The sequence below is a fragment of the Cavia porcellus genome, unplaced genomic scaffold, assembly GCF_034190915.1.
Source record: "Cavia porcellus strain 051 isolate PalLab524CR breed Dunkin Hartley unplaced genomic scaffold, mCavPor4.1 scaffold_7, whole genome shotgun sequence".
Lineage (NCBI taxonomy): Eukaryota > Metazoa > Chordata > Mammalia > Rodentia > Caviidae > Cavia > Cavia porcellus.
Window position 1 is genome coordinate 16,773,525 of NW_026947490.1, and position 23,546 is coordinate 16,797,070.

General features: G+C 50.6%; 1 protein-coding gene across 11 annotated transcripts in view; it reads left to right on the top strand.

The window, feature by feature from the left end:
- The window catches only part of Sipa1l3 (signal induced proliferation associated 1 like 3), a 218,558-nt gene that overhangs the window by 179,177 nt on the left and 15,835 nt on the right, over positions 1–23,546 (top strand). For all 11 annotated transcript variants that reach the window (XM_013149874.3, XM_063252656.1, XM_013149873.3 and 8 more), the window contains 3 exons: positions 1,151–1,269; positions 3,255–3,682; positions 15,591–15,812. In XM_013149874.3, the coding sequence (XP_013005328.2) occupies positions 1,151–1,269; positions 3,255–3,682; positions 15,591–15,812 (769 nt within the window). The remainder of the gene's footprint in view (positions 1–1,150; positions 1,270–3,254; positions 3,683–15,590; positions 15,813–23,546) is intronic.

Genomic DNA, 23,546 nt, shown 5'->3' on the forward strand with positions numbered 1-23,546 from the left:
GGATCTTTACATTGAGCTATATCCCCAACCCCTTTTTGTTTTTGTTTTGAGACAGAGTTTTGCCAAGTTGCCGAGGCTGGGGTTGAACTAACGATCCTCCCGCATCAGCCTCGCACGGTATTGGGATTAGAGACATCTGCCACTGCACCTGGCTAGTCAGTGTTTCGAAGGCACATAAATGCTCCATTCAGGCATGTCACCATGCCTGGGAGGTGTATACCACTGGAACTTCACAGCATGGAACCTGCTCACCTTTGTCACATCAGTGCCACTTACAGGGCTCTGTCCCACGTATGATCTGCACTCACTCAGAGCTGTCAGGAAAAGCCAGGACAGCATGATTGTACAGTAAAATCAATGATAACCTATATATCCACCCATAGGAAACTAGCAAATAATTGACACCCATACATTTGATGGAAGATTGTGCAACTATTAGTAATGAGATAACTTCACAGGGCATAGTGGTGCATACCTGTAATCCCAGTGCTCTGGGAGGCTGAAGCAAGAGGGTCATAAATCCAAGCCTAGCTTGGGCACATTAATGACTTACTTAGGAAGACCTTGTTTCAAAAAAAAAAAGTATTTAAATTTTACTGGTGATGGGCTGGGGATTTAGCTCAGCAGCATAAGCGCCTGCCTTGTAAGCAGGCAGTCGTGAGTTCGATCCCTGGTACCAATAAAAACGAAAAAGACAAAAAACAAAACAAAACAAAAAAATTTTACTGGTGATATAGGTCCACGTGACAGCTCTGGGTTTGATCCCTAGTACTTCTCCCTTCAAAGGGTGATATACATCTAACTGCTTTGCATATGTGAAAAACTTCAATAAGATAAAAAGTCAGCCCCATAGAAAAATAGAGGAAAGATGAATAAGTAAATTACAAAAGAGAAAATCCAGATGGCCTTAAGTAGGAAAATGTCTCAGCCCCTCTCAGGATGACGAGGGGGTCACTGTGTGGTCTCAGGGAGTTAACTGGCTGGTATAGAGCTCTGACAATGATGCTTACTAACTGTCCCCTGCCACTGAGTGTTGTCACAGCCCAAGGTGTGGGTCCATGGGGTCCAGCCTGAGGTGAGCCAAACAGGCTGGCAGAGGGCATGGCCTGCGTCACCCTTAACCACCTGTGTTTCTCTTGTTTTCCTGCAGAGCCTCTGTGGCATGTGCCCGCCCAGGCCCGGCTCTCGACCATAGCTGGAAGCAGTGGGAGCAAGCACGTCCCCAGGCAGGACGCAGCAGGCAAAGATTCCCCCAACAGGCATTCCAAAGTGAGTCTGGGCACACCCACCCCACCCCGTCCCAGGAGCCAAGCCTTCAGGGGCTGCCAGCTGGGTAGGCCACTCTCCTGGGCATGGCCTGAGACACCCTGGTGCACCTCCTCCTCCTGCGTCACCTCACACTCAGCTGGGAGCAGAATATGCAGTCTGCAGTTACAGCCACCAGCTTCACATCCTGGCTGTGGCCCTCGTCAGCAGGGCATCTCGAGCAAATCACCCATCTCAGTTTCCTTGTTACTGGGTCAGTCCTGGGAGATGAACAGCTCTGCCCAAGGGCCCTGGGACTCAGTAACCATATTGGAGGCCCCATTCCCCCTCTCACACTGTGTAGTACAGGTGTTGAAGGAGCAGCTGGCTGCCTACATAGTGATTCAGGGTCCCGGGCTCCCTCCCTCTTGTGGCTCTGCTGTCCGCTAATGTCTCCCAACCACTCCTGGGCCCCTGCATGGTAAGGGCGGGAGGCAGAAAGGATGGAGTAGGAGGAATTTTTAGTCTAGGCCTGAAAATAGCACAAATGACTTCCACATACATTGCAATAGCCAGAACTGCATCACTGCAAGGGAGGCTGGGAAATGTAGTCCTGAGTCCAGGAGGAGGAGCTCATTTGGGGGAGTTCTTGGCAGTCTGTATCTATTCATTCAGTAAGGCATTTGACACACACAGTGTGCTGGGTGTTGGGACCACTGTAATGAAGAGGATAGACAAGCTCCCATCCTTGGGAAACTGACGCCCCAGTGGGACAACAGGCATCAAGCAGATAAACAAAAATGGTTTATAGCAGTAAGAACTGATCCTGTGCCAGGCCTAGTGTCACATGCATGGAATCCCAGCACTGGGGAGACTGAGGCAGAAGGGTTGCTGTGAGCTCAAGACCAACCTGGGCTACATAGTGAGCTTAAGGTTAGCCTAAACTACTTGTCTCCAAAAACAAAACAAAACCCTGATTCTGGGGCTGGAGAGTTAGCTCAGCAGCCTAAGCACCTGCTTGGCAAGCAAGAGGTTGTGAGTTCAATCCTCAGCACAAAAAAACAAAAAACCCTGATCCTTGCTATGGAAGAAAAACAAAGCACAAAGTTAAACAGTGACTAATCTTGCTGCTTTAGGATAATACTGTCAGCAAAGCTTTTTTGAGGAGGTGACCTTCAAACCAGAACCTTGAATGAAGTAAGAGGTAGTCTGGGAAAAGAGCTATGGGAAGAACGTTGTGAGCAGAAGGAACATTAGGTGCAAAGGCCCTGCGGCAGGGGTATGTGAGCAGAATGAGGTATAGTTAGTGGCCAGTACATGGGCCAGGCAGTCAAGGCTTCATGTGCTATGGCAAGAACCCTAAATTTCCCAAGTGAAGTGGAGCCATGGGAGATCTTGAGCAGAAAAGGCTCATGATCTAACCCAGATGCTCACAAATTCCCTTTGACCTCACATGGGGAGTAAAGCATGGGAGGCAGGTACAGAACAGGCTGCTGCAGTGGCCCAGCGGGAGGCAGTGGTAGACAGGACCAGGCTGGAGCCCAAGAGGCTCCAAAGTGGCAGATCCTAGGCACGGTTCCAAAATGCTGGAGGTAGGGTTTGCTGTGGGGCTGGGCATGATGTGTGAGCAAAGGCTGGGAGTGGGTGAGCCCAGGCTCTTGGGTGTGGCTGCTGGGGGGTAAGAAAGGGTGCAGCCATTATCCGAGGCAGTTGCTGATATGGGCAGGAAGGCCCGGAGCTCAGTTTTACACGGGTTGATTTTGTCCGGTGTTATTTGTTCCTCCAAGCAACCCCATGAGGCAGGATATATAATCACACACCCCCCATTTTATAGATGTGGAAACTGAGCTAGAGAGAGAGGGTGCATCACTTGCCCAAGGAGACCAGGCCAGTGCCTTAGGGGACAAGATCTGAAGCTGTTTTCTCACTGGGTTCACACACAGGGGAGGCGGGAGGAGGGGCGGGGTGCCTTCCCTGGAGTCAGGGTGACGCACCTCACTGCCTTTCAGGGTGAACCTCAGTACTCCAGCCATTCCAGCAGCAATACCCTCTCCAGCAACGCCTCCAGCAGCCACAGTGACGACCGCTGGTTCGACCCTCTGGACCCCCTGGAGCCAGAGCAGGACCCCCTCTCCAAGGGTGGCTCCAGTGACAGCGGCATTGACACCACTCTCTACACCTCCAGCCCCAGCTGCATGTCCTTGGCCAAGGCGCCCAGGCCCACCAAGTCTCACAAGCCCCCAGGAAGTATGGGCCTTAGCGGTGGGGGACGCGAGGCTGCCGGGAGGCCCCACCACACAGACAGGCGGCGAGAGGTCTCCCCAGCCCCTGCCGTTGCCGGACAGAGCAAGGGCTACCGACCAAAGCTGTACTCCTCAGGCTCCAGCACCCCCACAGGCCTGGCGGGGGGCAGCCGGGACCTGCCAAGGCAGCCCAGGTAAGAACCCCACACTCAGTCCAGGTCCTCCAGCGGCTCTTGGCCACCTTCCCCCTCTCAGATGGAGGCCCCTCTCCAGCAGCTTATGCAGTTGCATAAGCTGGCCTATGGCACAAGGCTTGTGGACCACCCCCTGCTGCCCATCAGCCTTTGAAGACCAAGGACAGAGAGAGAAAAGCCCTGACTGTGTCTGTGTTCATCTGTCTCTGGTTCTCTCTGCCTCTGTCTCTGTTTTCTCCTGCTGCTGAGACCAGTGGTTCTTGTGCTTTCTAGGGGAAAACCAGACTGTTCAGAGTGCGTTAGGCTGTGGCTTAAACAAATAAGGGTTAACAGTCCTCTGATACGGGACTCCAGAGAGGGCAGAGCCAGGCTGTGCAGCAGCTCAGGGGCCCTAGTGAGGCTGCCACTCTGACTTCCTGCTCCGGCAACCTTCCCGTGCTGGCTTCTGTGTTTCTAGTGGCCGTGTGTTACCAGGATGGCTCTGGTTCCTGCAGAGGGGAAGGGCAAGGGCAGGCAGCAGTAAATGGGCACCGCCTCTCTGCAGCTCTCCTGTTTTTGTGTTTTGGTTTCTTACGAAGAAAGCAAACGCTTTCCCAGAACCCCCTGCAGCAGGTGATGTGACATGACTGTCCTGGCGTGAAGGAAGTCTAGGAGACCACAGTTTATCCTTTCTGCCACGTAGTCTAGGGCAGTGGTCAGCAACAGTTGAGCTTAATCCACACAGATTGCTGGGCCCCACCCAGAGTTGTCTCATTCAGTGAGTCAAGCTGAGGACCAAGAAGACACATTTTTAATCTTTTCTAGCAGACACACCACGGGTCCCAGGAGCACACTAAGAAGCACTAGCAGGAGGCAGGCAGGCAGGGCCAATTCTGCTTAAAGCAATGACCTACTGCCCAAAAAAATGTAGAGGTGGGAAAGACATAGGCTTCAGTGTCATCCAGGGACACCCGGAGGTGCACAGGCAGGGAATGCCTGCTGGTCCCTACTGCCAACTCCAGGCCACAGCCCCACTTCCCTCCCTGAACTGAGCCGGCCAGCCTGAACCCAGGACCCACCAGGGCAAGGACCTTCTCAGGCCCCAGACTTTCTGAGAGCCTTGCTGGGCACCAGTCCCTCTGCCTCAGTACCCAAACCCTTGGCATGAGTATCGTTCCTGCAGGCAGCAGCCTCAACCCTGCTGGCCATAACCCAAAGTAGAATGGAGTCTGTGTAGAGAAGGTGGTTTCCAAAGCAACCCTTCCCGCTTTCTCCATGCAGCACACTTTGGTCTGGTCTGGATGCTGAGCGATCTGTAACTAAATGGTTTCCTGCCCTACCAGAGGCTCTCTGACAGATTACAAACCCATCACAGTTCATAGTGACTGTGGTGTCAGCACTGACCCTGAGTCCCCAACCTCAGGAGCTGTGAGTCACAGAGCCCAGGAAAAGCACTGAGGTAGAGACAGACGTGGAGAAACTAAGTGAGTTAGCTCTCTGGTACTGGCAGTTGAACACAGGGCCTTCACGATGAACTACATCCCCAGCCGTTTGCTTGTAGACCAGGTCAGATTGAGTCGCCCAGGCTGAGCTGAACTTGTCCTCCTGCCTCAGCCTCCCAGAGTGCTAGAATTAGAAGCAGGTGCCACTATGCCTGTCTAAGTTCTCAATCTTTCAAACTCGAAGGCTGCTTTGAACAGCTTCATTCCTTTACTCAGTCATTCATTCCTTGCACTCCTAAGTATTTCTTGTGGATCTGTCATATCCCAGATCCGTGCTGGAAACTGAAGAGGAATAATAGTGGATTCAGGTGATGGCCCAGCCTTTGACACACATGATACCGTAATCACTGAGACATGCTGGTAGCACTGTGCCCACTGAGAGGGATCTCCAGTCTGAGCATGGTGGCCCAGTTCTAGACACAGGCTTGTGTGCTGTCAGTGAACCTGAGTAATGGTGGGGTTCGGCACTCACCATGGAAAGGCAGCAGTGGCAGGAGTAGACAGTTAGAGGCAGAGAGTAGGCACAGAATTACCCCTTGTGGAAGGGAATGGAGGGAGTAAAATGGGAGGGGGCATGCCACAAAAGAGGGCCCTGCGCTTGGGAGCTTTAATTTGCATACAGACAATTGATGCTAATTGCAAATCATTCTTATCTACTCATTAGAGCTGCTTCCTGAAGTTTTCTCCTAGGCAACCAAGCTTTAGTGTGAAACAGTGTTTCCCAGTATGGGGTGCTAGAGGTGATTTGGGTGGTGCAGGGAGGGAAATGTTTTATCTGAAATGGATACATATTTGCTTTAATGAGTTTTAGGAAAAAGCTTTTCCAACCCATCCCCTGATTTTACAGATACTTCCTCGAACAAGTGAAAAAATAAAATAGTTGGTTTAACCACTTACCAGTCCAAATGTAAATAGATTACCAAAAATGGCGTATTTTTTAAATTAATTTTTATAAGATAATATAACAAGAAATATAAAAATGACAGTTTTATCGTATGTATTTGATAGAAGAATCAACTAGTTGAAATCTTCGACACCTGCCAGTCAGTATATAACTGCCCAAGTATATAAACTGCTCAAGTAACTCAGGGTAAATTGTTATTAAGTGGTTGAAAACCATAGTCATAATGAGTAAAAATGTGGACTCCAGAGTCAGCCCTCCTGGATTCAAACCTTCCCTTTGCTATCCTCGGCTGTTGCCCTGAGTGTGCTGCTGGACCTCTCTGGGCCTCAGCTTTCTGATCTGTGAAATGGGATAAATCTCACCTTCCTCAACCCTCAGAGCAGTGCCTGGAAGTGTACCTCCAGCCTGGCTGGCTGTAGGGTCAGACAGACAGAGGTATTTAAATAACAGCACAATAAATAGGAGCTACCAGGCATGTGGCACACTGCCAGTAAACCCACTACTCAGAAGACTGGCAAGAGATTGGCAAGTTGAGGATCAGCTTGAGCCATATAGCAAAAAAGGCGTCCAAAATTTTTTTTAAAAAAGGAGCTGGTGATGTAGCTCAATGGTAGAGATCCCTTGGGTTCAGTCCCTCATAACACACAGATATACACACATAGGCCTGTTTGTGCGTATACGCGCACACACACACACGAAAAGAGAGGCCAGGCATAGTAGTGCACGCCAGTATTTCCAGAATCATTGTGAGTTCAAGGCCAATCTGGGCTATAGACCAAGACCATGTCTCAAAAAAAAACTATACAAAAACACAAAACAAGATCCTGTGTCAGACTATATAGAACAAGATCAAGATCTTGTTATAGACAGTGCTGGGCATATCTTCAGAGTTCCAAGACGAGTGGGGGAGACAGACCCATTCCCAGGCAGCAACAACTGAGGAGTCTCAGTTGAGATGGGAGGGGGCTGAGATGTAGGAGGCACTGAGGATGAAAGGGTCCAAAGGCGGAGCTTCCTAGAGCAGAGTCAGAGCTGGCCAGGGAAAACGGGAAGGAAGTGCATTCCAGACAAACAGCAGCACATCCCATCACCTGTCACCCACTCACCCATTATGCTTTCCCACAGTTGTCACACCTTAGGCAGCAGTCATTGAGCACCTGCTTAGGCCCAGACCTGGGCTCTGCCTCTTGCTGCCCCTGCTGACATCAGTGCCAGCCCTGGGCCAACTAGAATGCCACCCCGCTGCCCGACCTCAGCATCCAGGCCAGAGGCCTTTGTCTGAACAGGCCAGGCATGAGCGCTCACTGACCACCCTGTCTCCACCTCCACAGCTCCGTAGCTGGGAATCGGTGTTTATTCATGCAAGTGCTCGGTATGTACAGGCCCTCTGCTGGACACTGGTACCAAGTGGACAGGGCCTAGAGGCCGCAGCATGCTGGTATCAGGAAAGATAGCAAGCAAATACATTGAATGTATTATACTGAGGACAGCCTCAGAGGAGAGCCAGGGCTCCACAGTGGGTAAGGTTCTGGACAGAGGGTCAGGGGTGGGATCCCTGAGGAGGGGCACATGTCTCAAGGAGAAAGGGAATGTGGAGGAGGGAGCAGATAAAGGAGGTGAGGGTCAGATTCCTTTGACCTAGGGTACAATTGTGAGGGCGTTAGCATTGCAACAGTTTGTTGGACTGTGAATATATATTTTGTACACTTCACTGTATATAGGCTAGATTATGCTTTGTGTGTGTGTGTGCTCATAATGGATCCCAGGACCTCGCACGTGTTAAGAGTGTGCTCTACCCGTGAGCTGCATTTCCACCTTCAGCCATTTACAATTAAAAGCAGAAAGGCAAGCCTGGATGTGTAGAGGCCATTCCTAGGAGAGGAAATGGGGAGTACCGAGGCCCTGAGGTAGGGAAAAAGGTAGCGCCCCAGGTCACTGAGCACAGCCCCATTGCTCAGGTACAGAAATCCAGGGGCAGCTGATGAGAGGTCGGCAGAGGTCAGGACACTTGGCCCCACAGGCTGGGTTAGGAGGTTGGTGTTGACCTTACAGCAGTAGATAAGCAGGCATGTTTTCAGCGGAGAGGGGGGCAATGCAGGCAGATTTGTATTTTTCATGGTTGTGTTGTGGGGTTTTTTTTTTTTTTTTGGTCTTTTTCCTTTTTATCGGTACTGGGGATCGAACTCACAACTGCCTGCTTGCAAGGCAGGCACTTATGCCGCTGAGCTAAATCCCCAGTCCCCTTGTGTTGTGTTTTTTTGGTGTGTTTTTCGTTTTGTGTGTGTGTGTGTGATGCTGAGGCTTAAACCTAGAGTCTTAGCACTGAGCTACACTCCTAGCCCTTTTTTTCTGAGACAGGGTCTCACTAAGACCCTCAAACTTAGGATCCTGCCTCAGTCTCCCAGAGGTCTGAGATTACAGCCATGCATCGCCATGCCTGGCCAGATTTGCATTTTGAAAGATGGTGTTGGGGCGAGACAGACGGTGAAGTCTCAAGGAAGGGGCTGAGTCCAAGATCTGAGAGCGAAGGATGCAGCCCAGAACAGCACAGAACAGCTGAGTCTGTGTCAGAGGCACCGTCAGGATGGGAGGTGGAGGGAGCCTCGAGTCTGGGAGGGAGCCAGCGAGCTGTGAGACTCCCTGGATATGGAGTGTTGGGGCTGCTGCTCACAGAGGGCTCAAGATTCTTGTGAGAAGAGGGGGGAACAGCCTTTCACAGAGGAAAGTCCCTCCCTTGTAGAGCTGACCTTGTCCTTCAGAGAGAACCAGACAGACAGACAACTGAGCAACAACTGTGATTTGCCAGGTGGGAGAAAAATGGGACAGAACAGAGTGGGGGGTCCAGGAAGACCCCTGGGAGGGGGCACCATGCACTGTTGGAAGCAAGGGTGTGGCCCAAGCAGCTGAAACAGCAAATGCTGGGGTCCTGGGGTGAACTTGTTTGCCTTGGTCCAGAAACAGCTGGCCAGAGCACTTAGAGCAGGCGGCACAGGGAAGAGTGGCAGAGGCGAGGTTGGCATGGTGGGCAAGAGCCCAGTTCTGGTAGACCTGCGATTCTTGCTAACAGGGGAGCCATGGGAGGTATGTGAGCCCGTACTCTGCCTTACAGTTTTTAAAGGATCACAGTGGGCTTTCCTGGGAGAAGTGAGCTATTTGGAACCTAGAGGGGAGAAGAATGGAGGACAAAATCCCAAGCCAGCCAGGAAAAGGATGGGCCCTGCCATGCCCAAGCAGGGAACCCCCCCCCTTCCCTCCCTAGGCTCCACAGGAGGCCACGGGAGCCACCGCAGCCTGCAGCAGCTTGTGCCCATCGATGACTTCAGTGGCTTTGCACACACTCCCCCAGACATTTGTCATGGGAGTTCTGCTGGCAGGCACAGGGCCAGGCGTCAGCGCCTGCTGTGGGCACCATGAGGGCTGAGTGACGCCAGGCAGGCAGCCACCTGGCCCCACCCGCTCCCGAGGCAGCAAGTCCTACTGCCTTCTGGCTTCCAGAGCAATTTGTCAGGGCTGAGGAGGGGCAATAAGAACCTCCACCCCACGTGGCGCCCACACAGCTGGGCGTTGCCGGCAAGCAGGAAGCATGTGGCCTTGCCTGCCCAGTCTGTGCCAGCTGTCTCCAGGACACTGTCTGGGGGCACATCTCTGAAAGGTAATCTGGAGGCCCTGGGATCCACTAGGACTATCCTTCCTATGGTAGTTAGGAAGCCGTAGTCACACAGACAGACCTACACAGTCACTGTCAGCTTGGCAAGAGGAATGCAGGCTGTCTGTACAAGTCAAAGGAATGAGAGAGCCAGGCAGAAATGTGTGTGGTCTGAGAGAGGGCAGTGCAAAGGCCCTGTGGTACAAATGTTTGAGGATCACCTTCCATGTGACTGGAGCACAAGAGATAAAGGAGTGGAGGAACTTAGGACACAGACAGAGAGATGGTGTGGGAGCCCTGTGGTAGGGCTCTGGCACTGTCCTGAGGTGAGCTGGAACCCCAGAGCATCCTGATCTAATATAATTGTACTCAGGATCCTTCACACTGTGCTGGGGAGGCTGTAAGGAGTCCACGGAGGAGGCCTGTATTCTGATCCCGGCAGTGACCCTTAGTGGAGGTGGCAAGCAGTGGTTGAATCAGAACCCACTATACCCGTGTGCCCCTTTTCCTCTCCCAGTCGACCTGTCTGTTCTGCTCCTCAGCACGGGCTGCCATGTGGCCGCTCCACAAGCCCGTGCTGGTGCATGATTGTCTGCAGGGACAGAGCTGGCTCTGGAGCCCAGGGCAGGCCTCAGGGAGAGCAGCAGGACAGGTGCAGAGCTGTAGCCAAGTGGAGCACAGGGTGGGCACTGGCCTGTTCTGCTGAGCCCCCACCTGCCTGGTCCAGATTGCAGCTCTGTCGGGCTCCCTCTGACGCCGCTTCCCATAGGTTACAGGCGGTGACAGTAGGGGTCAGGGTCTAAGGCCTCAAGGCTGAATTGAGCCCATGCATTTAAAGAACTTAGCACAGGGCCTGAGACATGGTGAGGACTCAGAAATAGCAACCGCTGCTAGGTTTTCTTTTCCTTTACTATGAATTTTCCATTGTAATTATTGTCTCCAAGCATAAGTACAGTAGTTAAAGGCATTGAACTATACTGCCTGGGTTTATATTCTAACTTCCCCTCCTATTGGCTGTGTTACTTGGGGCAAGTTATTTGGTCTCTTGGGGCCTCAGTTTCCCCACCTGAAACAGTGGCAGCAGTTCCGATCTTGGGTTGCAGGATGACTAAAGGAGGTGATATCTGTGAGATGCTTCAGAACAAGGGCTGGAAGCAGCCAGTGCTGTCTGGGCCACCTGTGCCCCTGCTGCTGTCCTTCCCCTCTCCCCCAGCACAGCTTGTGCCTGTCACCCACCAAGCATGAGCATCATCATCAGCCCCAAGGCCAGCTGACTGGACCAGGCTGGTGTGGTTTTTCTGCCCAGCCTATGGCTTTTGCTTTTTTTTTTTGCAAGCCACTAAATGTTTACTCTAACAAAATTTGCCCCTCTATGATATAAAACAGATAAGCCCATGGCCTCTGTGGTTGAAGGTAGGGCGGCAGTGCAGAGCAAGGTGCCACCCATCTGCCATCCTGCCTGAGCCTAGGGCAGGGGTTTTGGACCCTGGAGACACCGTGTCCCCCATACTTGCGCTCAGGGAGTGTGTCCCCTACTCTGTGCCGAGTGCTTTGCCCTCACGATCTTGGGCAGAGACTGTGGTTTTGCTGTCTTGTTTCTGAGGCTGAAACTGAGGCTCACTGAGGGGAAAGGACCCAACCTGAGACAGTCAGAGGAAGGTATCAGTCAGGCCTGGAAGCCTGGACCATCATCTGCCACACCATGCTGCCTGGGGAGGACACATGGCCTCAGTGACGCTTCAGAAAGAAAGATGCTTCACTGTTGTGACAAGTTCGTTTTTGCGGTGCTGTGAATGGAACCCACAACCTCACACAAGCTAGGCAAGCAGAGTCATTGAGCTACATCCTCAGCTCAGGAAGGCTCGCTGTTGACCAGCAGACGGGCCCAGGACTCTGCCCCATACAGCACACCTTGCTGGGTGCCACTGAGAAATGACAAAGCACACTCTGCACCTGGCATCACTTGTCCCCTGAGAGGCTGGGTCAGGATGCAGTGCACATTCAGGGGAACACTTGTCAAGACCTGCTGTGTTAGTAGGGACCAAAGATATGGCCAGGTGGGGATCTGCTTTCTGCTGGAAGTAATAGAACCCAGCTTAATTGAAGGAAATTTATTTTTCTTTTTGGTTTTCTGAGACATCTTCTCACTATGTAGTTCAGGATGGCCTTGAACTCACTGTGTGCCCTGTGCAGTTACTTTAATTAGTAAATAAGTGCATATATTTGCAGGTACAGCATGATGGGCTTGTTTGTTTTGTTTTTGTTGTCATTTTGTTGTTTTGTGTGTTGGGAATCAAACTCAGGACCTTGTACTTGCCAGGCAGGTGCTGTACCACTGAGCTACATCCCTGGCCCCAGCATGATGTTTTCATCTGTGGATGCATTACGGAAAAATTTGTTGTAACTAATGTGTCTGTCACTTTACTAAATTACCTTTTTTGTGGTAAGAATATTAAAGATCAATTCTTAAACCATTTTGACATACACAATTATTACTGACTGTGGCCACCATGCAGTGCAATAGATCACTAAAACACACTCTCCTCCAGCCTGCCTGATGCCGTGTTCTGTGCCCTCAACACCTACATACACACACACACACACACACACGCACGCACGCACGCACGCACGCACGCACCCCACATCCAGAAGAAATTTATTACCTTACAGAACAGAACGTCTGAAGTTGGGAGAAAGCCCCAGAATTGGGACACTTACTGATTCCACTGTTTCCTTGTTTCCGCTGTTTTTTCCTGTCTTCTGTGGTGCTGGGCAGGTGTGTATGTTACGGGGTTTGTGCCTTAGCACTGCCAAGGGTCCAACCCAGAGCCTCCGTCACCGAGCTCTCCACCCTGCCCTGTTTCTTTTCATGCAGAAATCTTCCCCAGAAGTCACACTGCACACACGCAAGGACTCACCAGCCAGCAGTAAGTTGTGGCAAATCCCCAGAGGATTTGCCCCTGGAGCTGGATGCCAGGTTGCTGTCCCCAAGCAAAGGATGAGTGAAAGCAGCCTTCCTTTACAAGGCTGGGGAATTCACACAACAGCCGACAGTGTGTGTCCCTGCAGCTAAACAGGGAGCCACCTGGCCTGCAGCGGGCAGTGAGTGGAGCCAATTGGCAAACACAAGCAGAGGGCATTTACTTATCTTTTTCCTTTTTAAAAAATTTTTTGTCAATTCATGAAAGCTGAACCTACCTATTGACGAAGTGGAGAAATACAACAAAGCTGGGTATAGTGAGGCATGCGTGTAATTCCAGCACTGGGAGGCTGAGGCAGGAGGATCACAAGTTCAAGACCAGCCTGACTTACATAGTGAGACCATCTCAATAAAAGAAAGAAAGAAAAAGAAATATGTACCTTAGACAGACACGGGGTTAAAATCAGCTGAGCATGGTACCATACATGTCGTATAGTAGTTTCAACACCCTGAAAGGCTGAGGCAGGGGGATTGTAAATTCATGCCCAGTCTAGATAACTTAGTGACTTAGCAAGACTGTGTCTCAAAATGAAAATTAAAAAGAGGCTGGGAATGTGTCGTAGTAAAAGGCCCTGCATTCAATCACCAACACCAAAAATAGAAAATTTTTAAAAAGAAAGAATTGGACCATAGTTGCCTCTAAGAGCAAGACTGAGGTATCAGGTGGCCACTTCCTTTTTACCTAAAGTCATCTATATGATCTAATTTGATATTTGTCATGTGCATGTTCACCATCATTTTTTGCTTCAGAGATATCAAATGCTGTGCAGTCCTCCAGAGATGCTTCTGCAGACATGTACCAACCCAGCTCTTTGAAACATTTTGACCATTATCAAAAATAGCAAAAACATTTTTATATTATAATCCAGCAGAGACATCTGGAGTTAGTTTCACAGAACCACTTAACATTTGTGAGTACACTGACATTTTTTAAGTCTTTCTATCACCCTGTCTTTCCCTTATGAATTGCTAAGACTTGGTGGGCCAAGACATTGGCAGTGCACACCTGTAATCCTAGCACTCAGGAGGCTGAGGTAGGAGGATTACATTTTCAAGCCCATCTTGGACCTTATAGTGAGACCCTGTCTCAAAACAAAGCAAAAGACACCTGAACGGGCAGGATAGCTCAGTGATTGAACACTCACCTACCATGCACAGGCTCTGGGCTCAATCCCCAGTTCTTGGGTCGGGGAGTTACTCAGGTCTTTCCATCTCTCCCCCTCCCTCCCTCCGCCCCTCTCTGACACAACGACCCCCACGGCTCACTATTCAGTTCATGTGGCCCCGAACTGACTGTAGCCCAGGCTGGCGTCAAACTTGCGGTGATCCTCCTGCTTTAGCCTAAGTGTTAGGCATGCACCACCATGCCCAGCCAAAGAATTCATTTCTGGTTTTTGGATATTTTGTTTGTTTGCTTGCCTGTTTTCTGTCAGAATCTCACTATTCTAGGCTGTCCTCAAACCCACAGCAGATCCTCTGCCTTGGTTTCTCCTCACTAACACCACCTGGCTTTTCTCTTTATAAATTTGTTATTAGTACATGTTTGTAATATATATTGATGAGAAGTTGATTCATGTATGAAATACATCTTTAATTCTTTTTACTGCTCAGATTTTCCTGATGATAAACAATAGTAGCTTGGGAGGCTGAGGCAAGAAAATCACTATGAATTTGAGGCCAAACCTATACTACATAGTTCAAGGCCAGCCTAAACTACATAATGAGATAGCAAACGTTAGACTAAAATGATTTGTCCTTTACTTCTCAGCTCAGATGTTGTTGCCTTCTGTGATCTTTAATCTCTTTTAAGCTGTTTTATTAGTGTATGTTTGTAGTAGATAATGGTTATATTCATGGTGGGGAGTTGGTGCCTGTACCCAACACACCTAATTCTTTTTATGTCCCCATATGATTTTGAATTTTGATGGTCAGCATGATGGGCTTGAGAGATGCCTAGGGTATCTGCAAAGCATGCTGCTGAGCGTGTCTGGGTAGTATGGGAGTGTGACCTTGGGCACTCTGTTGCCTTTTTTTTTTTTTTTTTTTTTTTTTTTTGAGACAGGGTTTCACTTTGTAGTTCAGACCTTAAACTCATTATGAGGCCCAGATTAGCCTCAAACTCCTGACAGTCCTGCCTTGAGTGATTACTGGCATGTGCCACCACACCTGGCGCTGTCGAGTATTTTAGTTCCACCAGTGAGAAAGCTCACCAGGGCCCCTCCTGAGAGGAAGCCTTCTAGACCTTGGGTGGACCTAAGTCCACTCCCAAAGCCACACAGGTCAGTGGCTCTGGGACCTTTGCCCAGAGCCACTTTGCTGCACTGCAAAAAAAGCATTTACAGTTGCTTTTAAATCCAGTCGGAAAATCTCTGCCTTTTTTTTTTTGTTTGTTTGTTTGGTTGGTTTTGGTATTGGGGATTGAACGAATGATCTCGCCTCCACCTGCCAGGCAGGTGCTTGTACCACTGAACTAAAACCCCACCTGCCTTTTGATTCCTTTAAACTATTCTCTTTTAATGTAAGTATTGGCTTTTAGATTTACATTTGGCCTTCAGCTGTCATTCTCTGTTTCCTGTCACTCTTACTCCTCTCCGGATTTCCTTTACTGCTCTCTTCATTGTGGAGTTTCTCCAGCCAGGGTGCCATTTGGACATAAGGCCAGCCGGCCCCATGGCTCCCTCTAGAGACGGGTGGGCAGCAGGAGGGACCCCACCTTCAGCTGTAGTGGTTGCATCAAGGGAAAGGTGACTCCCACAGAGACCCCAAAGGTACCAGAGGGTCCCTGGACCAGAGTCTGCATTGCTCCTTGTCTCCTTCCATGTTGCTGGAACTGTTCACAGCAGTGTTATGTCTGCCTCTCTTGCGGGAATAAACTTGCTTTCCCTTGGTCTTTGCAGTGACATGGGCTCCCGGGCTGGCTACCCCGCTCAGGTTTACAAAATGGCCAGCGCAGAGACTCCTCGGCCCTCCCAGCTGGCCCAATCCGGCCCCTTCCAGCTCTCCACCTCCGTCCCCAAGTCCTTCTTCTCCAAGCAGCCTGTGCGCAATAAGCACCCAGCAGGGTGGAAGAGGATGGACGAGCCCCCACCACGGCTACTGCCCTTCACTGACCCCAAGAAGTAAGTGCTGGGTGCACAGCAAGGCCAAGCCAGGAGGCCCTGGGCCCGGAAGAGGGTGACTAATGCACGTGCGGGGAATTCTCGGGGAGCCAGCATTCCAGTGGGGGTGAGGGGCAGTCAGTGAGAAAAGAGTGCAGTAAGTCAGAAGGTGGGTGGCACCTTGTGGCCCTTGGCCAAAGAGCATTCCAGGCCAAAGGAACAGCAGGAAGAGCAGGGGAGGGAGGTAGGCGTGAGGTCAGATGGTGTCAGGATGGTCATGGGAGGTCTTGTGGGCCGAGTGTCAGGGCCTCAGTTCTACTATAAGTGAATGGAGCTGCAGGAAGGTGTAAAACGGTGGAGGGGTGGGATCTGCGGTGGTGTCCACAGGGTTCCTGTGTCTGCCAGTCGGGGCATTCTGGGGTCAGGATCCTGGTCTGAGTGGGGCATGGTGTGCCGGCACAGGGCGGGGCAAGGCAGAGAGAAGGGGAAGCGGGTCCCTGACACATAATCTGAGCCAGACTAGCAGATCCAAATGCCTTGTGAGACTCGGGAGGAGACATGGCCTCGTTGAAGCATGGAGAAAAGGTGACCTTGAGCTAATAGGGAACAGAAAGGAGTGGGCTTGGGAAGCCTTGAGGCCCATCTCCAGGTGCTTTCCATTTGAGAACTTAACAAAGAACCCCAGCAGAGACTCACAGGAGAGGGTGTGCTCCCACAGGAGAGGAAGTGCTCCTCGGAGGCCTGGCTTGGAGGAAGCAGGGCTGTGAGGAGGAGCCACTGGAAGAGGCTGATGTCCTGCGGCCAGGTGCCCAGGAGGGCAGAGCGTGGGGTCAAGTTTCATGAAAGCCATGGAAGGAAGGGAGAGGCTGAGCAGAGGCCACGTGGGAGCCACTCCGCTGGGGTGTTCTGCTATGGAATGAAAGGGGACAAGAGCACCTGAGAGTTTGCAAGGGCTTTGTGGTTTTTAGTAGGATCTGCAGTACTTCTGAGTGCTTAGCATGGATTAGGCTCAGTTCTAAATTTTTGTTTTTTGGATGGGTAGGAATTAAACCCCGGGCCTTGACACTAAGCCACATCCCTGGTCCTTTTGTTTTTTTTTTTAAACAAGGTGTCACTAAATTGCTTAACCAGACTGAGCTGGAATTTATGAGCCTCCTGCCTCAGCCTCCCAGGGCGCTGGGATTACAGGCATGTGCCACCACCCCCAGCTTGCTGTTAATTCTTCTACCTAAAATTGATTCAGAAAATGTTCACAATAGCTCCATGAGGACTCTGATTCTACCTGTATTACAGATGGGGCAACCAAGGCCCAAGGTCCCACAGATGATAAAAAATAGTGCTTAGATCAGAAGGCAGGAAGCCAGGTGCAGTGCTCTTGTTCTGTTGTGTAAGAGGGAGTCTGCCCTCCTCCTCTTTGTTTTGTTTTTTGAGACAGGGTCTCATTATGTAGTTCAGGCTTGTCTTGAACTATGTGGTCCTAGGTTGGCCTCAAATTCACAGCAATTCTCCTGCCTCAGCCTCCCAAGTATTGAGAACAAGGCATGTGCCACAATATCCAGCTGCTCTTCCTAACACCTTACATGGCCTGGATGGGGTCATTCAGATTTGAGGGTGACACAGCTTGGAAGAAGAGAGTTTATCAAGAGACAGAAACATTGGGTCCCTACAGAGGGTGACAGGCGCCCATACTGAACTTGTACTGAGAATCCAGTTCACAATCCTCACAGTCAGCCAGAAGGGATTCTGAAAACTAGATTCTTCCCATTTGCTCCTCTGCATACAATGGTCAGTGGCTTCCCGAGTCCCTAGGACAGTGACAGTGACAGAGACCACTGAACACGTTGGTCCACACGCTAGTGCACTGTGTTGTTTGCCTGGACTTCCGGACAGAGCCTCCTGTCCATGCCCTCAGCGCCCTGCCCCAGCCACCCCGGGCTCCTGCTGCCACTCTGCAGGCGAGCTCACCTCAGGCCTCCACACTGGCCCTTGCCACCACCAGGAACACTTCTTTCTACAGCTCTAGCTCTGACAGCTCTGTGAGGACTTGGGCTGATGCCACCTCACACAGGCCTTCCTGGCGGTACCTTCAGCCTGGTCCATGGCCCGTCTCACCCACAGGAAAGCAGGGGCCGCCCTCTTGGTCAGGAGACACTGTGACCTGCCCGCCCACTGTGGGTGCTCAGTGGGTAAACATGTGAGCCCTCTGGACTCATTTGGCTTTGACTTCAACTCCATTCAGTCAGTCTTGAGAGGCCCCTACTTTTCTATGTGGCAAGGACCAGCCCCTAGTGTGCTGTGCGTCACCCTGCGCTCTGCCTTTGTCTTCACATGGCCTTCCCCTCCGTGTGTCTGTGACTGCACCGCCCCTGTCTGCAAGGACTCCAGTCATAGCAGATTTGGGGCCATAGCCGGGCATGGTGCACACTTGTAATCCCAGCACTGGGGAGGCTGAGGCAGGAGGATTGCTATGAGTTCAAGGCACAATACACAGTAGTACACAGTAAGACCTTGTCTCCAAAAAAAAAAAAAAGACAGGTTAGGGGCCCACACTAATGGCCGTGAGGCAGAAGGATGACAAGCTTGGGTATAGCCTGAGCAACATAGCAAAACCCTGTTTCAAAATAAAAAATGGACTGGGATGTAGTTCAGTGCAGAAGCCCTGGATTAAATCTCCTGGGCCACTGGAGAGGAAAAATAAAAAAGTTGGTTACCCTTGTAAAGACCCTGTGTCCACAAAGATAATATTGAGAGACACCAGGTTCGGCTTTTTCCGAAGTGACATAATTAACCATAAATACTTACCTGTAGGTCACCACACAGAAATGTGCCTTCTGGGGCTGGGAATTTAGCTCAGCGGCATAAGCGCCTGCCTTGCAAGCAGGCAGTCGTGAGTTCGATCCCCGGTACTGATAAAAACGAAACAGACAAAAAAAAAAAAAGAAAAAGAAATGTGCCTTCTTGGAGAAGCCCCCGCATTGCAAAGGACAGTGCGGCCTTCCCACCTCCCTGTGCCTTCTTCCCAAACACAGCATCTGTCCAGACCAAATGGGCAGTCATTCCATAGCAACACGTCTGCTCTCTGTGGCTCCCACCGCACTGAGAGCTCTGGGAGACACCCTGACACCATCAAACCCGGCACTGAGAAGGTGCTCAGAAAATATACTTGAGCTTCCAAGAAAAGAAAAGATGAGATACAAGGACACATGACAACCTAAACTATCACCCTTCTCAGTGACAAGATCCTGAGGTGACTTTTTGTATGTATGTGGTTTTGTGTAAACATATAAACTAAACGCAAATGAGATAATTAACATGGTTCCTGTTAATTTAATCACAGATGCATTTTTTAAATTACATAAAATACTGACAAAGTTGCTGCTTTTGTCCATACACTTTATATTACTTTTTGCTTTGTTTTCAAGATAGGGTCTTACCCTGTAAGTCAGACTGGCCTTGAACTCACTATTGTAGCCCAGGCTGGCCTTGAACTCACAGCAGTCCCCTGCCTCAGCCTCCCCAGTGCTGGGATTATCAATTTGTGCCACGATCCTGGCTAAGAATGTTAGAGATACTGTCTTTGCCTTGTTAGAATCACTTTTGAATGCCCTAACCTAGTTTTCCAAATCAGTTTCACTTCTGGCCAAATTAAACGTGGATTTTTAAATTTATACACAAAACTGTCACAGAAATTTCATCCCAAGGCATGAGCACTGGCTTATGTATCTTGTCTCGCTGCATTTGTCTGTACCTACTCTTGGTGGTGCCATGAGAAGCTTTCTGTGCCATTTGCTAGGTGAGAAAGGCTGAAGTAGAGAACGACCACGTGCCTGAATCACTTCGTGGACTGAGTCACCACAGATGCTGTGATGGTTGCTTTGTAATCTGCCCCCCTAGGATCACCACATGCTGTGAGTGTGCCCCCAGGAGAAGCCACCACGTGCGCTAAGCATCTCGGTCTCCTTCCTCGCACACCCCCGGCAGGGATCTCCTAGCCACACGGAGGCTGTGTCCCCAGAGCAGGGTGCCGGCTGTGACCAGCACCAGGCACCAGCAGCAGCTGTGTTGGCAGCCTTGGCTGGCTTTGTTGATGCTTCCGGCAGTCCTGCAGGAGAAGGCGTATTCTTACCCCTACTTCCAGATGAGGAAACCCAGGCATAGCTACACATGCCTTACCCAGGGTCCCTCAACTAGAAGTGGCAGAGCCAGGATCCAAACCTAGTCTGACAGCGCATCTGGTCCTTCAAGAGAAGGACTCAAGTACAAGGCAGAGAGGGGAATTTCCCAGAAGAAACCATCCACTCTCCGTTTGGTGCAAGTAAAGTGCACACTTTACTTGTTACACTAAAGCCAGAGCAAGCAAGTGAAGGACAGAAACTCTGCAGGCTGGGGATACCAAGCCCTTCTCCCACAGAAGGGCCCTGCACCCAGGCCTTTTGCTGCAAAATTCCAACAGCTCTGCCTTAGAGACAGCCAGACAGTGTTGTCTAGTCTGCATTGTCGCAGGTCTTTTGGGCCTCCTCCCAGCAAGACAGCATGGGGACTTCATCCACTGCTCGCCTTACCCTAGGCCCTCTGAGTAGTGTTTAAACTGGAATAACCATGGTCTGAACCTCCAGGGGCTGCTGGGACTCCCTGAGTTAATCCAAGTTAACACTGCACAGGGTTCTCTGGGCGTAGGGGGAGCAGGGGTGGTTTTGGGCACCTGTACCCTAGACAGTGGGTTTTGTTTTGTTGGGTACTGGGAATCAAACCCACAGAAGGTGGGTCTGACTGAGGGCCAGCACTGCCGCATGAGCCTTTTCTTCAGAGTGGCCTTGCGGTCACCTCTTGTCAGTGCCTAGTGAGTCTTGGCCCACCGCCTAGAGAGGTCAAGAGGTTCGTGGGTTTAATGCTCACTCACCCTTGTCCCTGGGAACAGGTCCGGGGAGGCAGAGTCACCTCTGCCACATAGCAAGGTGGCAGTTACAGCTGATGACCCTGCTCATGGAGGACCATGAAGGGCACGAGGTGAAGTAGTGACCCTCAGGACCTGGGAGGGTGAGCACTCCAGAGAGCTTGGACTGCTGCTATTGTGACAGCACCAGCAGCTAGGAGCAGAGCCCAGGAGTCAGGTGACCTAGGTCCTTAGCCTGGATCCCCCTGCCCCAGGGACCGCCAGGGAAGTACAGGTGGCACCTGAACATGTCTCTCACAGCCGCTGTGAATCACATGAACCCCTGTCCCCAGGAGATGTCTCTCGAAGGGCTGCTTTCATCATGAGTGAATTATGGGGTGACTCATAATTGGCTTGATCATGAGTGTCCTCAACTCAGTGTGCCTCAGTTTCCCCAGTCACGAAGGGGAAGACATGAGCGCCTCCATCCCCAGAGGTGATGTGAGGATTCAGCAGTCTGGTGGCCACTGGCATCAGGTCCCTCTCTTCTCAGGTTTAGGAGCCTCTGGAAAAGCTCAGTGTCTGTCCTCCAGCCCCAGTCCTACATGCACAGCAGTGTCCCCCACCTCAGCCTGCTGGCCTCTCCCAGACATTGTCTTTCCACAGAAGCTGCCTGCTGCCTCGGGTGTGGCCCTGGCGAGTGTCCTTGCCAGCCGTGTTGGCAGAACCCCCAGCCCAGCCAGGCTGACAGCAGTGCTAATTAGCTTAATTAACCCGGGCCCAAGGGAGCCACCCCAGTTGGAGGCCAGGGCTCCGAGTCAACTGGGATCGGGCCCAGACCCATCTGACCCACTGGTTGCCTGCCACTTCTGACCTGCCTGTCACAGGAAGGAGTTGCCACCATGTGGTCTTGACTCAGAGCCTTTGTAATTTCTCCATCTTTCCTTTTCTGATGGAAATAATTTAATCCCACATCATGGCAAAATCCAAATTTAGACATGCAGGCAAATCAGAGGCTGTGTTCAGTGCTGCTGGACAGAAGCTTGAGGTATGTTTAGGAAGATGAAATATGCACCACCTAAAAAGTGAAACAGTACCGAAGGGCTTACAGTGAAAAATCAGCCTCTCCTTCTCCCAGAAGCAACCATCATGTTATTCCTTGCAGCCATAGCAGGACGTGACCAAGCAATACCTGATCGCATGTACCCTCGCTTCCTTGTCACACATCAGCAGTCACCTGTGTGCACGCCGCGGCCCTCCTCATGTGCTCTTTCTCTTCAAATCTCGTGCAGTGTTTCCACATCAGAGCATAAAAAGAGGTGTCATTCTTGTCACCAGTCATAGAGTAGCCCATTTTATCCCAGATTTTAACAATTTCACAGACTCAAGATCTGGAGAAAAAAAAAAGAAACAACCAGTGACATACAAGCCTCGTTTTTTGCAGTGCTGAGGCTCAAACCAGAGCCTTGTACATGCTAGGCTATTACTGTACCACTGAGCTACACCACAGCCCTATACATGGAATTTGCAAGTTAGAAAATACATCAGGGCAGCCAGGCATAGTGGCACACACCTGTGATTCCAATCCTCTTGAGAGGCTGAGGCAGGAGAATCACAAGTGCGAACCCAGCCTGAATGCCTTAATCTGTCTCAATATGAAAAAAATTAAAGGAGCCAGAGTATAAAGGTCCTGGGTTCAAGACCCAGTGACACACACACACACACACACACACACACACACACACACAAACACAAACACGCACACGCGCAGAGAGAGAGGCAAGACCACCAGGGAGGGCTGGGGGTGCAGCACAGTGAGGGTTAGCAGATGGTTAGCATGCAGGAAGCCCTGGATCCCATCCCTGGTACCAAAGAGAAAGAAAATACACAGGAAGATTTCTCCACAGTAAGGACAGTTGTTTTTTTTCTAAATGATCAGTTTGAATCAACATTGCAGTGTTTTCCTTTAAACATGCTCTCTGCAGCCCACTCACAGAATCAGGCCAGGGCGGCTGCAGTGAGCCAGCTTCCCCCTGAAGAATTAGGAAGGCCTTGTTAGAGTGCCAGAGGGCCGGGAGCTGGGAGGCTGATTGTTTGGGAACTGAACACAAGTAAAACAGAGCAGGGAAGGAAGAGAAGGCTTTTTTTTCCTTTTTGGTGCTGAGGATTGGACTCAAGGCCTCACGCATGCTGGGGACTGGTTCTGCTGCTGAGCAGAGGCCTGCTCCCTCCTCAGCTCTCCTCCTTCACCTTGACTTTGTGCTGGATGTGTCCTTCATGGAGGATTCTGGGAAATGTCAAAATCAAAGGTAGAGGGAAAAGAGGTTCCTTCCAACATTGACTCTTTTGAGGGACTCTTTTCTCTGTCTGTTTCTCTCCTCTGGATCTAAAGTTTTTCATTTTCCCAGAGAATGTGCTCCTCTGATATGGACATAATCAGCACTGCCCCATCCTGGAGCTCTTGTATGGGGTGGAAATGACCTGACAAGGAAAATCTGGCCACCCTTCCTTCTGCCCTTTGTTAAAATCACAAAGCTGGCATCTGAGAAAGAGAAAGGAAACACAGACTTCAAAACCCTGGGGAACCTAAGACATTTATCCTCTGGGCTCCAAGATTTTCTGTTTTGAATTTATATAAGGCTAGGTGTCAGCTATGTTTTTGTGTTTTGGTGTCAGCTTCTTAAAAGGTGTTATTTTGGCAGACAATTTGGTAAATTCATAATTCGGAAATATATCACATAAAAAGTAAAAGTTCCATGTTTCTTTTTTTTTTTTTTTTTTTTTTTGTCGTTTTCCTTTTTATCGGTATCGGGGATCGAACTCACGACTGCCTGCTTACAAGGCAGGTGCTTGTGCCACTGAGCTAAATCCCCAGCCCCAGT